General features: G+C 40.2%; 1 protein-coding gene across 2 annotated transcripts; it reads left to right on the plus strand.

Moving 5' to 3' along the window:
* Nucleotides 1–2,520: 2,520 nt before the first annotated feature.
* tmc2b (transmembrane channel-like 2b) lies at nt 2,521–13,694 on the plus strand. Of its 2 annotated transcripts, none has more exons than XM_012881301.3 (20): nt 2,521–2,758; nt 2,901–2,942; nt 4,348–4,789; nt 7,417–7,572; nt 7,878–7,968; nt 8,059–8,140; nt 8,232–8,338; nt 8,418–8,516; nt 9,001–9,143; nt 9,217–9,364; nt 9,668–9,862; nt 9,947–10,126; nt 10,539–10,697; nt 10,835–10,963; nt 11,398–11,465; nt 11,679–11,918; nt 12,425–12,550; nt 12,850–12,928; nt 13,027–13,153; nt 13,243–13,694. In XM_012881301.3, exons 1-20 carry the CDS (start codon nt 2,713–2,715, stop codon nt 13,458–13,460), a joined length of 2,877 nt encoding a protein of 958 aa, XP_012736755.2. In that variant the 5' UTR covers nt 2,521–2,712; the 3' UTR covers nt 13,461–13,694. The 2 variants fall into 2 exon arrangements, with proteins under 2 accessions (XP_012736755.2, XP_021163613.2); XM_021307938.2 differs by having other exon boundaries at nt 7,420–7,572.
* The last annotated feature ends 953 nt before the right edge of the window (nt 13,695–14,647 follow it).

A 14,647-nucleotide genomic window follows, 5' to 3' on the forward strand; every position in this document is an offset into this window, starting at 1 on the left:
TGTGCACTCCACAATTCAAGCCTTCATGGAAGAGTAGCAAGATAAAAACCAACAGAAGTCTGCTTTGCAGGTTTCGCCGGCCATGTAGGGAAACAGACGTAGAAGAAGCTGCACTGAAACACTTCAGCCTACAAGCAACAGTCTGTGTGTGTAGAAAACCCCTGCACACTAACCCAAACTCTTCTGGGATGCTGCGCAGAGTTGATAGGAAGACAGTTTGTTCCAAATACAAGAATGCAATGAAAAAAATATATAAAAACAAAATAAAACTTGTTCAGAGGCTTAAAGACTTAAGAACGGGACAGAGGTTCACGTTCAAGTATGAAAATTACCCTAAATATGCAACTGGAGCTACAATGGTATGGCTTAAGAGGCCTAATTATGAGTTAGCTTAGCTCAGCAAATATCCAAACCTACTCCAATTAAGGATCCGTGGCAAGAATTGAAAGTTGTGGTTCACATAAGCTCTACATCCAACCTGACTGAGATTTGGCTTTTTTCTTTTATTTATTATTTTTGTAAAGAAGATTGCGAAGCAGGTTTAATTTCTAGATGTGTAAAGCTGGTAGAAACATGCCCTGCACACTTTTCAGACTCTTTTCTGCGCAAAAGTTCTGAAAAATCTCTTGTAAAGTACGTTGTTTGTACTCTAATGGCATGAATACTTTTGCGATGTACTCTGTTATCTTGTAGGTCAACCTGCCATCTGGATCTGTGTGGTTAATTCAGCTTTAGTTCTGTTCTTAAACTGAGATTTCTGTGCGGTTTATACTGAAAACTAAGAGCTATGTGGTGAGAGGTTTTCCACAGAGGTAAAAGTGTTGGTTGTCACTCAGGTGAGACCATTGAATATGAAACCCTCCCTAAGTGGTTGCCAAGGATAAATCCATGGCAGGTAAGCATTAATTATCAATACTGTTTTTATCTGAGAACCACTGACTGACAGTCTGCCACTCATCTGGAAAGAGGAGCCACACACTGTCAATCACGTCCTTTAATGAAGTTGGAACGGACATATTAATAGTATTCATTAGCGTTGCAGGTGTGCTGGAGACTCAGTCTTAATGTTACAGGAGAAGAAGATTAAACATTGGTATTCTCAGTAACATCAACCCACACATGTCCCCTGTATCACCCTCCTACTGGGGTTAGGTTCTGGCTCCATCCCAGTCTCTGTTCAGGCCGGTACAATGGGGCAGGAAACCCAGCCTTAACGGATCGCACATTACCGGATGTCTTGGTTTCCTCTGTAAGGTGACGACCATCTCTACCTCACGACAGAAACGGAGAGAGGAGGAGGGGGTTGTGCAAGCACTGATTTTGCAGCTTAGACGGATAGATAGATTGGTAGTCAGCGAGTAAGTATGTGGATTACAGTCTCGATCCCAAAGCTTCATCTTGTCTTTCAGATACAACCCATCCAGCCTTTGCTGCTATCGCCGAGCCGTGTAGCAGCCAGCAGCTCATGTTTCCTCTGCATTTTTAAATAGGTTTTGTTTAAAACACAAAATGTCCTGGCCCACCTTGCATTTTCTAAAAGGTCAGCTCTGGCGTACAATAAACAAGCGTCCGGGGTAAAGAGTTCATTGTTCTGCTCAGACGTTCTCCCTCATATCTGACTGAGCTTGAGGTGTTTTACGAGGAAGACTGGCCAAACATTCCCGTTTCTGCATGTGCAAAGAGCTAGAGCTGACCATTTTCCTCCAATTTCAAAATTACCAACTTCTTTGTATCAGTCCATCGCATAAAGCCGCAATAAAATACATAAAAGTTTGTCGTTGTTGCGCGACAAAATGTAAATGGTTCTGGGAGCCTGTACACATCTATCTCTTCCCTTGTGTGATCAATATAGGATTTCTTTGCTGCTTTGCCAGTGCAGAGATACATTTCTAATCACTGTTTTAAAGTAGATTAGACAAACCCCGAACTCGAGCTCCACTTTGTGGCCTGGAAGGCTGACAGACTTATCTAGGGCCGATGCTGATAATGAAGTCACCGTCTTGACTCGAGTCAAACGGCTCCTGTTTGTTCAGCTGGCACTTCTTCTTCCCCAGGTGAACACTCTGTACACCATCCAAGAACAGTGACTTGTTTCACTCCTCCATCCGGATTACGTCGTATTTCATCCAACTTTAATGTGTTCTGGCCTGTTTTTTTTCTACAAGGTGTCACCTTTCTGGGTTTTAGGTAAATGGCAGAGATCATTAGTGCTTGCTGTCAAAGCGATTTCAGTATGAGGACGTCATGTGTTACCCTAATACAAATAATCCATTTTATAGAGGAAGAGTTTTCATAAACAGGAGTTTCAACTCTTTTTCTCCTTGTTGAGTGTCAATAAACATAATCAATTAGTGAATGTATATTCTCCCCTGTCTTGGTGGTATGGTATCCATTAACATTTTGATCGACAGCTCCATTGTCTGTCAGACTCTGTTTCCTCCGCTGGCTTCCTTTCCTCGCCCAATGGGCTTTGAGCCTCTGGTGGTCACCAAGGAGCCCACAACTGAAATGTCTCTAACAGCAGCACACCTGTTCCTGTTGGTGTGTGTGCGCGGTTGTGTAAAGTGGTATTTTCACCTTGGAGCATCACAGTGAATCCGCTGTAGTTTTGACTTACTCACAAATGGAGCGGATCAATCAAGTTTGGATGTAAAAAAATAACAGGAAGAGAAGAAGAAACAAAGGACTGAAAAACAACAAACAAACGGGAAAATGCCTCCGAAGAGGAGAAACCACGATATCATTGAAGTTGAAAATGGTGAGAGTTTTATACTAATAGGCTAAAGACTTTATGTTTATTTTCTTTAAAGACCCCCATATTTCATAACACAAGTAATTCATGATGGTTTATCTGTTACTCAGACTTGTGTTGGACTGTTTTTGATTTTTTTTTTTTTCAGTCGGGATGGATGTGGATGCTGAGCCTGATAGTGACAGTGAAGGTTAGTTATTCAAGATCTGTTCTGTTGAAGTGAGACACAATTGGCAATATCTGTTGATCTGCTTTAAATATATAAATATATAGTTTGTAACAGTCAATATCAATTATTACACCTTCATTTGCATGTTGTTGTTTTTTACTATTTGACCTCTCTCAGTCTAAGAAGTAACTTTTTTATTTCATAAAAGATCTCCCATGCTCCATAAGAAGAGATGCAAAAACATATTTCATGCATTAACATATGTATCTTTCACTAAAAAGAGAGAAAAAAATATAACTTTAATTTTGACATATTATTCAGCGTTTTCTCTTGTTTTTTAAATCCCATGCTCAGAATTTCCTTTTATCAAAATCCCCAGTAGCCCAGTTGTTGGTAATGCTGCCGTCAATAATTTCCACAACCTACTTTTATAAACAGTGATGCTTGTATTCCCTTACAAGATTTCAAAAGGTTGCAGCATACAGAGGCAGGGATGTTTGACCAGTCATCTCTCCACCCTCTTTTTAGTGGGGAAGAGCCCAAGGCTTTCCTGTGCTCTTTTTTACCTGACACGTTTTCTAAGGGATTTCAGTCTGTGGACTTAGATGACCACGAAACAAAGCTGATTTTGGTGTCTGGTTTACCATTTCTGCATTGGTTTGCTTATATGTTTTGGATCCTATTATTTATCCACTTGCTTGATTTTAAACCCACCTGAATTGTTTGTTGTCTAAAAGCTGATCTGACCAAAGCTTTCGGTTAGAATCCCAATAGAGTTTGGCAAATTCCACATTTTTATGTTTCTTATGGTAGGACAGAAAAAGCTATTTCCTAAAATAATTCTGAAACAACCAGTAGGTTGTGTAAAGAGCATTTTATAGTTGCCATGTATAATCTGATTGAATTTGACTTTGGAAAGTGCCTTGAGATGACATGTTTCATGAATTGGCGCTATATAAATAAAATTGAATTGAATTGAATTGAATGTAGACCTGGGACGCCAAAATGCCATTCATTGCTGCAGTTCAGCTGAGCTTCGAAGATCTTCGTCAACTCTCTTACACTCTGGAGCTCTTGTCCAGTCCAGTGGACAGTGGCTAAAGGAAATGGGTCTCTGTGTCGTGTCATGTTTATGGTGATGGTGGGACACTAATTAGAGAAATATTGGCCATTACTGTTTTAAAGTGATTGGTACTGGTAGTACAACTGGGGATTTTACTGAAAACTATTATTTCTCTACATGGGATTTTTACCCTAAATTATAAATGCACTCAGTTTAAGATTATGCAACTTTAATTAAGTTTAAATGCTTTTAAAGATTCCCACATTTGTGTCTTCATCTGTATCTACATTTTAATTGTAAGTCATGAATGCAAACCCTATGGCATTGCAATATCTACTAAAATTCAGCCTATGCTTTTTGCAGAAGAGGCAAGGAGAAGAAGTCGAAACAGGAGATCTAAGTCACAACGTAAAGCCAAGCAAGTCAGTGAAGATGAGGATGAGGATGAGGAGGAGGAGGAGGATGAGCCGCCTCGACGACGAGGACGGAGGAAGACAACCAAGACGGATGAGGACGAGACCCCTCAAAGACGGGGACGAGGGAAGAGGACCAAGCCCCAAGACAGTGATGAAGATGAGGAGGGAGATAAACGAAGGGCAGCAAGAAAAGGATCGAAGGCCTCTAAGAAAAAAGCTGCTAAGGAGACGAGCGATGAGGAAAGTGAGGAGGAAAAAGTGGGCAGAAAAAAAGCTGGGAGAGCTGTATCCAAAAAGGAGAAAGAGGAGCAGAATAAGGAGCAGAAGGGAAACGTGAAAGGAAAAGATGGGGAGAATAAGGACAAGAAGAAGAAGAAGAAAATGAGCAGGTGAACAGTCACAGACATAACTGTCTCCTATCTGCATGATGTGTTCATCCATATGGGCGTCTCTGCCCAAGCAGCCTCATCCAGACTCCTGCTAAACAGGTCACACAAAGCTGATAGATGCAGTTCGCCAAAGGACATGATAGCATTTGAATAACATTAAATTGGGTGTGACATCGAACACCAAATCAGTCCCCTTAACACACTGTCATATACTTAGCATCAATTAGAAGACCATGATAAAAACTACAAAACTACTAAGAACGATGTCTTTGTACGAGTTGCAAAAGCAAAATATACAATATTAACGTATTAAACCTGTTTTTATGCATTCCCTGAAGATTCAAAAAAGTCTAATTAGCCGTTTATATAGAAAAAGCAATACTGAAGGATGAATTATACAAGTATATTAGCATTTGGAAACCCAAGCACTATTTGTTCTTGCTTTTTATAAATCAAGCAAATTGTATCATCCAAGAAAGGATCTACCGCAGTGGGATCACCCTTAGTACATTGACAAGGTTTTCTATTTTAAAACGTATCTTGAAGGCTTTTTTTTTGACAGAGCAGCTGTGTGGTCTACCGTGGTCAAAAGTTTTTATGCACTCTTCATGGGCATGAAAGACATAATAATTCATAGACTTCAATTGTCCCATTAATATATGGTAAAAACATTAACTCAAGCTTATGAACCCACCTAAAAAAAAATCAATAAGTGGCCATGATTATGTTAACAACCATGACTGGCTGCAGCTGGTGGCATCTCTTTTCCAGCATGAAAAATACGTTTTTGACAGCACTTATTGGACTCACCAAGACCCAGAACTCTGGGATAGTCCAACTGATTCACAGACGATGCAAATTATAGATTTACACAAGTTGTAAAATTTATTTTACCTATATATTCAAAAAGCCTCAGGTTCAAAGATATTTATTCCACATAAACAATAAAAAGTATACGTTGTGAAGGAGTGTCACCACCTTGCTAAGGTCTGCTGTTCTATGAAGTAATTATAGTCTCTAAACAATTTAGGGACAATTCAAGAACCACTGAGGATCAAGCTTACCAGGGACTGGAAACTGTCCCTGTCCATAGTCAAGAGTTTTATAGACATGGACTGAGATGATGCAAGAAAGAAGCCCCTGAACTCATACCTCTAAACTCTGCTGTGGTTTGCAGCTCCCCATTAATAAACCATGTGTTCTCTAGTAAACAAGTTTAATGGTCAGATGAAACAAAAAGTTACCAATGTTCCAGAAAAGTACCATTCGATATGAGGTTTTTCAAACTGAAGAGTTTTACTAGAACTGCTTCAACTCTTCTGGGAAGGATTTGTTGTTGACAATTTTTTGACAATTATTCCACAAGTGCGTTTGTGAGGTTAGACGCTGTTGTCGAATGTAGATCTGTCCCGTCCTACTACACCAGCACGTCCACGTCTTTACGGACTTTTCTTTGTGTATTAATCATGTTAGAACAGGAAGGGGCCATCCCCAGACTGTTACCAAAGAGTTGGGAGAATTAAATGGTCCAAAATGTCTCTGTAGGCTGCAGCCTTCAGAGTTCCTTCTGCTGGAAGCGAGGGACCGAGCCCAGCTGTCCTCCTGGGAACTGCCACACCCAGACTTTTCCATTAGCTTGCTGATCGGTCACTCCAGAGAGCACATCCCCACGGCCCTAGTGTCCAATAGCACCATATTATACAGCACTGCAATAAAAGCCTGACATTGCACGTGATATAAGACTTATATGCAGCTACTCAGCCATGCAACTCCTTTAGATCAAGCTCTCTGTGCATGGTTGGTGAGTTAATCTGAAGACTGCATGAAGGAAGTCTGTATCTATTACTCTGCTGAGGGTGGCCCATCATGCGCCTCAGACTGACCCCACCATGTGATTTCATGTGAACTTGCACTTCATGGCTGACATTCTCTCGTTCCCAATAGCTTCCACTTTGTTATATTACCATAAACGGTTCACTGTGGAATATTTACCATAAAGGGTTTCATGACTCGTCTCATTGCACAGGTGGTTCTATCCTGGAGTTCACTTCGCTCCTGTGTAAAAGGCGGCTCAGTCTTTTAGAAATGTTTGTAGGAGCAGTCTGCATGCTTTGCTGCTTGGCTTTATACACTCGAGGAGATCTGACGATAAAATGCAGTTGAAACTATTTGCTGATTTTTCGAGCCTGTGTGTACGAGTCCACATAATTTAGAATCATATTTAAGAATCATTACAAATGCACTTTGTTGTCATTCCGCTGTGGGAAGAGTCGGCTTAGTATAATCATTTAAAAACCTCAAAATAATTTGCTATTCACCTCATGATGGTTCTATGTAAGCCTTTTCATCCAACTGTAATGTTTAAAAACACAAGTGAGGAAGCTCGGTTCAGATGTAAAAAAAAAGATGTAAAAAAACACTACTTTTCTCATGTATCAAAATACTGCTGCAAAAATAATAAACTGTTTCCAAGCTGTCACTCATTTACCTTCGCACTAAAAAACATTTGCGAACCTTCTGAAAGTGTCCTTTTAAAATATAGATCTTCCACACAGGAAGGGACTTCTGACAAATCTTTTCGAACCCTGCTGTGATCACGATAAGAGACATTTATGCTCTTTTTTTAGCAGCTCCTCCTCTTCTTCCTCCTCCGACTCTGATGAAGAATCCTTGTCAGAGGGAGAGATCGCAGCGCTGAAGGAACAGGTGGAGGAGAAGAAGAAGCTGATTGCCACTTTAAGGAACAAACCCTGGCGCATGAACAAGAGGCTCTCACTGCTCAAGTAAAAAGAAAAGCTCAGCCTGTTCTCTGAAATCCACTTTGTGTTGGATAAGTTACGGTGTGAGTGGGAGACAGGGAGGTTTGTTTGTTTTCATGTACAGATCAGTGAACATGACAGCATGATAGAAGAGAAGCTATAACTTTTTCATGATCTTCTTCAATACGCGTTCTTGTGGTTGACTCAGCTCATGGATTTCGAAGCACCTGTCGCCTTGCTTACAATGACCATTTTGTTTTGTTTTAGCTTAATGACGGACATTAACTTCAGTCTTTTTTGATTTTTTTTCCCCCTCATTGGATTAACAGGGAGGCCCAGGACTTTGTTGAAAAGTTTGAAGGAGCTCTTGGTAAAGGGAAAGGCAGGAGACTGTATGCTTTCAAAGTGATGATGACTAAGGTAATACACCCATTATGCTCCCTTTATCGTAAACATGACTGATTAATATTGAGGGAGATATTGTTAGAGTTAAAACCCTTTCTCACCTAGAAACTCATCAAATTCAATCGTGATTTTGAGAACTTCAAAACGGCCTGTATACCCTGGGAGAGGAAGATAAAGGAAGTTGAAAGTTGGTACCAAAAACACATTTTTCTGTAAAAGTCCTTAGCTAATGTCTATTTGAGTAATTAATTTTTTTTTTTTTTTTTGCATAACCACAGGTCACTTTGGATCATCAGTAGCGTCATATTTCCTTTTTCTGAGGTGGATGTACGGTTTAAATCTGGTCCTCTTTGGGTTCATGTTTGGCCTGGTGGTGCTCCCTGAGGTTAGAAGTCTCCTCACAGTCACCACAGATACTCCCATCTCTCGATTTTCTCCCTTTCATAACTCTCGTTTGTGTTTAGGTTCTTATGGGTCTTCCATACGGCTCCATTCCCAGAAAAACTGTCCCCAGAGATGAAGAGGACACAGCCATGGACTTCTCTGTCCTTTTTGACTTTGGGGTGAGGATCTTTGCTTCGTCACTAAATAGAGAATTTCTAACTTGTTCCTGTGGTATAGCGCGAGTAACTGAGCTAACAGAAGAAAGAGTTTGAATTTTGATCATAAAATGTTTGTTGAATCATCTTGTTGTGGAATCAAATCAATTTCAAATCAGTGTATCATAATTTCTAAATGTATTAAATACTACTGATGAGTAGTAGTAGTATTTCTCTATGTTCAATAATAGAGAGTACAAACAGCTGAATCGACACATCATTATAGTAAATGGATTGGAGTAGCTTCTAGGAATTTTGGGTTATTTGGGTCTTCAGCCCTTGTTATGCTCTCCCAAAGGAAATTGGTCTTACAGGAGTGCTAAAAAAACATCCATTGAAGTTTAACATCTTGTTATTGTTGGTTGAGCCGCATTTTGATCTTCTTGTACGATAGTATTGGAATATGCGTGTTTCCACATGAATACATTTATGTTGCAATCATTTACAGGGTTACTGCAAATATTCTATTTTGTTCTACGGGTACTACAACAACGACCGGACCATCGGGGTCCTGCAGTACAGACTCCCTCTGTCGTACCTCCTCACGAGCGTCGGAGTTTTTGGATACAGCTTGTTGGTCGTCATCAGAACGTACGCAAAAGACGAACTGGCTGGCCGCTGTCAGAGTATAGATCTGGATGGGTGATGGTCACTATCTCCTCAGGATGGCGCGCAACGCGAACGAAGGAGGAGACGGGGGAGACGAGGGGGAATTCATCTTCAGCTGGAAAATGTTCACCAGCTGGGACTACCTGATAGGAAACCCAGAGACTGCGGACAACAAGTACGCCTCCATTACCACCAGCTTCAAGGTTAGCAGGTGTGTCTGCTCATGCGTGTGCTTAGCTTTTTAGGATTCTCAAATGAAATCTTAAAGGTTTTGTAATATAAAAAGGCTTTTTAATGTTACTTTTAGTTTGCTAGATAATACTTCAGCAAAATATTTTAGATGGCAAAGATTTTAACATAATTTGCATTTAACAGGTGTCTGAGAAAACTGTACCCTCCTTTGACTTCCTTTCCTTACATACGTCCTTTGAGATGTGTGCTGCAACGTGACGATTGAGGTAATAAACGTATTATTGTATATTTGACAGCCTTTATCTGTCTTCTAGGAATCCATAGTGGATGAACAGGAGAACCAGAAAGACGAGAACATCCACCTCCGACGCTTCCTCAGGGTTTTTGCTAACTTTCTCATCCTGTGCAGCCTCGGTGGCAGCGGGTATCTCATCTACTTTGTGGTGAAAAGGTCCCAAGAGTTCGCTAAGATGGACCCCAAAACCCTCACGTGGTTTGAAAACAATGAGGCAAGTGCCCATGTAACGTCCAAAGGTGCAACATGAGAGTAACAAACGAGATCAGTAATTAACCTGTCTCCTCCGGTGTATCAGGTGGAGTTTGTGATGTCACTGCTTGGGCTTGTGTGTCCTCCTCTATTTGAAACCATTGCGGAGTTGGAAGACTATCATCCCCGTATTGCCCTTAAATGGCAACTGGGACGGATCTTTGCCCTTTTCCTTGGAAATCTTTACACGTTTCTGTTTGCCCTCTTTGACGAGGTTACTGCCAAGGTACGACTTACAACAGCAGAACCGATAAAGAATGGCTTTGAAATTGAAGTAGTATTTAATAAGCATTAGTAATAACATGAAATGATTTCATGTATTTCACATTAAATATGCAAAAAATGCTCTGATACATATATTGAATAATAAAAGGAATGTACACAATTGATTTAAATATATAATAGCAATTTCTAGCGTGTCATGTTTATTTCAATTTTTGGAAAACATTCAAAAGGAACATTAGTTTATTTGTATATTAGTTTGCTATCACACAGATGTGGTTTCTTTCAGAAAGCCATTTTTTCTTTAGCCAGCACTAGCAAAAATTGTTTAGGAAGCCATTTAAACCAACACACAGCAGGAATTTGAATTATGTGAACCATGTTGCATAGACGGGTTTCGCTGATTGTGTTTTCAGCTGGAAACTGAAAAATCCATCAAGAACGCCACTGAATGGGCTTTACATCAATACTATGCCAACTACAGCTCGTTCTACAATACCACGGATGTGCCTCCTCCAAAAGTGGCCCCCGCTGATGTCATCAGGGGTCCCTGCTGGGAGACTGGAGTTGGAAGAGTAAGCACCGATGTTATACATTATTATTACTTACTTAGAAGCACAAATGTCCAGCTTTTTCTCAAGGATGAGACCGTAGACTGGATTGTTTGGATTATAGTTGTTTCTGTTTGCTTTTGCCTCTTTTCCTTCTGCAGGAATTTGTGAAGCTAATCGTCTCGGATGTGCAGGTTACCTATTTGACTATTCTTGTCGGTGACTTTGCACGCGCTTTCATCGTCCGTTTCCTCAATTACTGCTGGTGCTGGGACCTGGAGGCCGGATTTGTGAGTGCTCATATGTGTGTTGCCAAGTCCATTGTACGTATTCATTTCTGTTTTGTTTGGCTAACCAAAGGAGAGGTTTTTCTTTATGTATTATTCTGTTGCCATTTGTTCCTGCGTAGTCTTCTTCTTCTTCCAATGCAGCAATCAGAATAACCTTTCATGACTAAATAATTGCGCCTGTAAACACAGCAAACATGGCCAAGTTTGCATTAGATTAAAGTGAACTTGATACTACAAAGTGACATCTGGCAAGACAGGCGATCCTAAGCACTAAGTGTAACGTGAGACTGAAATGGGATCTTAATTACAGAGAGGGAGATAGGCAGAAGAAGACAGAGACAGACTGAAAAAGGGAGCAGCAAATACAAAGTGTATTGACCTGCTGTTTTTCAATTCAGGTTGGCGTATTCATCTCGCTGTTGTGTTTATTCTAGCCTTCATATGGAGAGTTTGACATCAGCGGAAATGTCCTAGGGCTTGTCTTCAATCAAGGAATGATATGGTAAATTCAGCCACTCAATATATTAGGATATAGTAATTCTGTTAATCTGTGGGGCTGCATGCACCCTTGCTATTAATACAGTAGCCTGTTGCAAACCACATTATGTTAAATATTTATTCTGAACTCACTTCATTTAAATAAATAACTGGTTGTATGTAAGCTGATGACTGACTCCTTTTAAAATAACATTTCTACGTTTGCTGTCATCCTTAGGATGGGTGCATTTTATGCCCCGGGTCTAGTGGGCATGAACGTCCTTCGGCTCCTGACCTCGATGTATTATCAGTCCTGGGCAGTGATGGCTTGCAATGTTCCTCATGAGCGAGTGTTCAAAGCCTCACGGTCCAACAACTTCTACATGGGCCTGCTGCTACTAGTGCTGTTTCTTAGCCTGCTTCCTGTTGTCTACTCCATGATGACTCTGGCCCCGTCCTTTGACTGTGGGCCATTCAGGTAGGTAGTTGTGTAGACTAGAGGATAAGAAGTTAATGAAAGTGCTATATCCCCATCGTGGAACAAAGGGAGAAGGCATTGCATCACCAGTGGCTTTCCTGTGATAAAGATGTGCCAAGAACTTAGCATGTAAAATAATACAAATCAATAAAATAGCATTCAGCCAAACCACTAATATTTATTGTTTTCTATCAGACATCTCAATTCATGTTAATCACTGGCTTCTTCGTAAATACCCATCCAATGCAAATAAGACGATGATTTTAAAGCTTATAGAATAGTGAACCGGACTAGAGGTTAGATTCAGCCTCCAGGACTAATTTATACTAAATGAAGAAGCAAGGGCAGTCTTCTGCTACTAATACTTGACTTTTATCAGGAAACCTGAGATTGAAAATCATGAACTCTCACTTTTGGGTAAAATTATTTGCTTAGTTTCAGATATTTAGTTGACTTATACATCTAAAGAACAGCTAAAACACTTCACTATTTCATGTTTCCTTCAGTGGCCAAGAGAAGATGTATGATGTGGTAATAGAGACTATTGACCAGGATCTACCAGCTTTTATTGGGAACATTTTTATATATGCCAGCAACCCTGGACTCATCATGCCTGCTATCCTTCTTATGATGTAAGTAAACGTAGATCATAAATAGTTGTTTTGTGTCTGTCAAATAAATCTAGTCTTCTTCTATGGTTTTGTACATGTGATTTTGACACTGGACTCCTCTGTTGTAATCCTTGCAACTCTATCTGTGGATTTTGCAAGTCCATCTAAGTAAAACACAGAATGCTGTAATGAACTGTAAATATACTGTAAAATTACCTATTAGTCAATTTTTATGGTCACAGCGTATTCACGGTATAACTTTAGGTTAGCGTTCTTTACAATAATGCATAATTTAGCTAAAGAGATTTCCTCTTCCACAGACTGGCCATCTACTATTTGAACACAGTGTCAAAAGCCTACCAACAAGCAAATACTGACCTGAAAAAGAAGATGCAAATGGTCAGTATTAGTGTGCGCTTCTTTCCTATTTCTTGTGTATGTGTTTTGCTTCGTTCGGCCATGAAGATTGTTGTCTGCTAAACTGGTTGATAATTCAGGCTCGAGAGGATGAGAAGAATCGGAGGAACAACAAGGACAGCACTAATCAAGTGATGAAAGACCTGGAAGACCTGATGCCAGACAAATCTCTTGCACCGCCTCCCGCTGAGGAGGAGAAACCGCCTGGTACAGAAATGCACACATTTTTGATATCCGTGCATATAGCAGACACTCAGATGTCCTCACCGAGGTTTTTTTTTCATTTGTCTTTTAAGAGGTTGTAATCGATAAGAGCGTCAAGCCGACTAAAACGAAACCAGGCACAGCAGAGAAAGGAGTAAACGTCCAAAAGGAAGTGTCACTGGCTGCCCCGAACCCCAGGCGGCCTGTGACCCGCGCCCCCGGGCCAAGAGGGGGGCCTCCTGGAAACACGAGGTCACCTCAGCCCCAACCTGGAAAAGGCAGAGGTCAGGGTGCTGCTCCAAGAAGATAAGAAAAGGAAAACAGGACAATTCAAACAACTCACCGCTCATGATGGATGAAGGATAGCATGACTGTCACCGTCGCAACAGATGTGGCATTGGAACAAAAATATTTTTTATTAAACGACAAGTTTTGTATACCTGTAAATTGTAGACATGTTGAACAAATGTAACAGATGAAACAATTTTAGTTGTACAAATGTATTTTTATAACTGGGAAAAAAAGGTTGAATAAATATTTTTGATGATGCTAACAATTACGATTGATCATATTAATCTTTTCTTTTTTCCCCATTTATCTAAATTTTATTCTTTAAAAGCTTTGTGACATGAGGTGCTAAAATAAAAACACAAGAAACAAGAACTCTCAAGTATAAAACTCATGGAAATGTATTTACAGGACACATTTTGTACCAAACTATACATAAGATAAAAATGTTAAATAACAAAAAGTTCCATTATTAAATGTCTAAACATGACATTTGATTTCCTCAATTTACAGACTAAAATGACAGAAATAAGTATTCATGATGCCCTCAAATGATGTAAGAATACATCGGATTGTGGACCCACAATTTCTCCCAGATACAGAGAATGTTTTAAAAGGAATTAATTTTACAATTAAAAAAATACATTTTAATAAATTAAAAAAACAGAACAAAAAAAATTGTGGGAGTCAGGGAACCTGTGCAGGAACAAGCAGCAACGTCTAAAAATTGGAGAGAACAGGTTAGTGGCTGATAAAAAGTCAGAATAATCAGAGAGACTAGATAGAAAAGCCCCTAACCTTTTCACAATCGGGACTGGGGACATGACCCTGTTGGTTCGTCCCTTAACTCCCCAGAGAAGCCGGTGAGAATGGCTGGCGAAGGTGATGATGTCACAGCAGGCTGCATCTTAGTGCAGGCTTTAGTCAGTGCTGCAGTGCCTGGCAAATTGACAGATTGACAATCCGGAATCCAAGAGACTGGCAAGGGTCACAGACGTGGAGGCAGAGGTCAATTTACAAATTCAGGCGATGGGCAAGCCTTGTGGTCGGGGCACAGAAACAGGGTTGTTGTCCAGAAATCAGAATCTCTGTAGAGATCGGGCAAGGGCAGGGAAAACCAGGATACAGAAACAAGATCCTATCTTGGTAATCAATGCTCTGGTCCATAGATGACAATTTCTGTCTAGTCAGAATTTTAAAGCAGAACAT

The sequence above is a fragment of the Fundulus heteroclitus genome, chromosome 12 (assembly GCF_011125445.2).
Source record: "Fundulus heteroclitus isolate FHET01 chromosome 12, MU-UCD_Fhet_4.1, whole genome shotgun sequence".
Classification (NCBI taxonomy): Eukaryota; Metazoa; Chordata; class Actinopteri; order Cyprinodontiformes; family Fundulidae; genus Fundulus; species Fundulus heteroclitus.

What these genes read in the sequence shown, in the direction of transcription:
- tmc2b (XM_012881301.3), top strand. Translation starts at nt 2,713, where the DNA reads ATGCCTCCGAAGAGGAGAAACCACGATATCATTGAAGTTGAAAATG. An exon ending in AAGAGGCTCTCACTGCTCAA is followed by an intron (nt 7,573 to 7,877) that starts GTAAAAAGAAAA and finishes TTGGATTAACAG; the next exon opens with GGAGGCCCAGGACTTTGTTG. An exon ending in TTTGACTGTGGGCCATTCAG is followed by an intron (nt 11,919 to 12,424) that starts GTAGGTAGTTGT and finishes TGTTTCCTTCAG; the next exon opens with TGGCCAAGAGAAGATGTATG.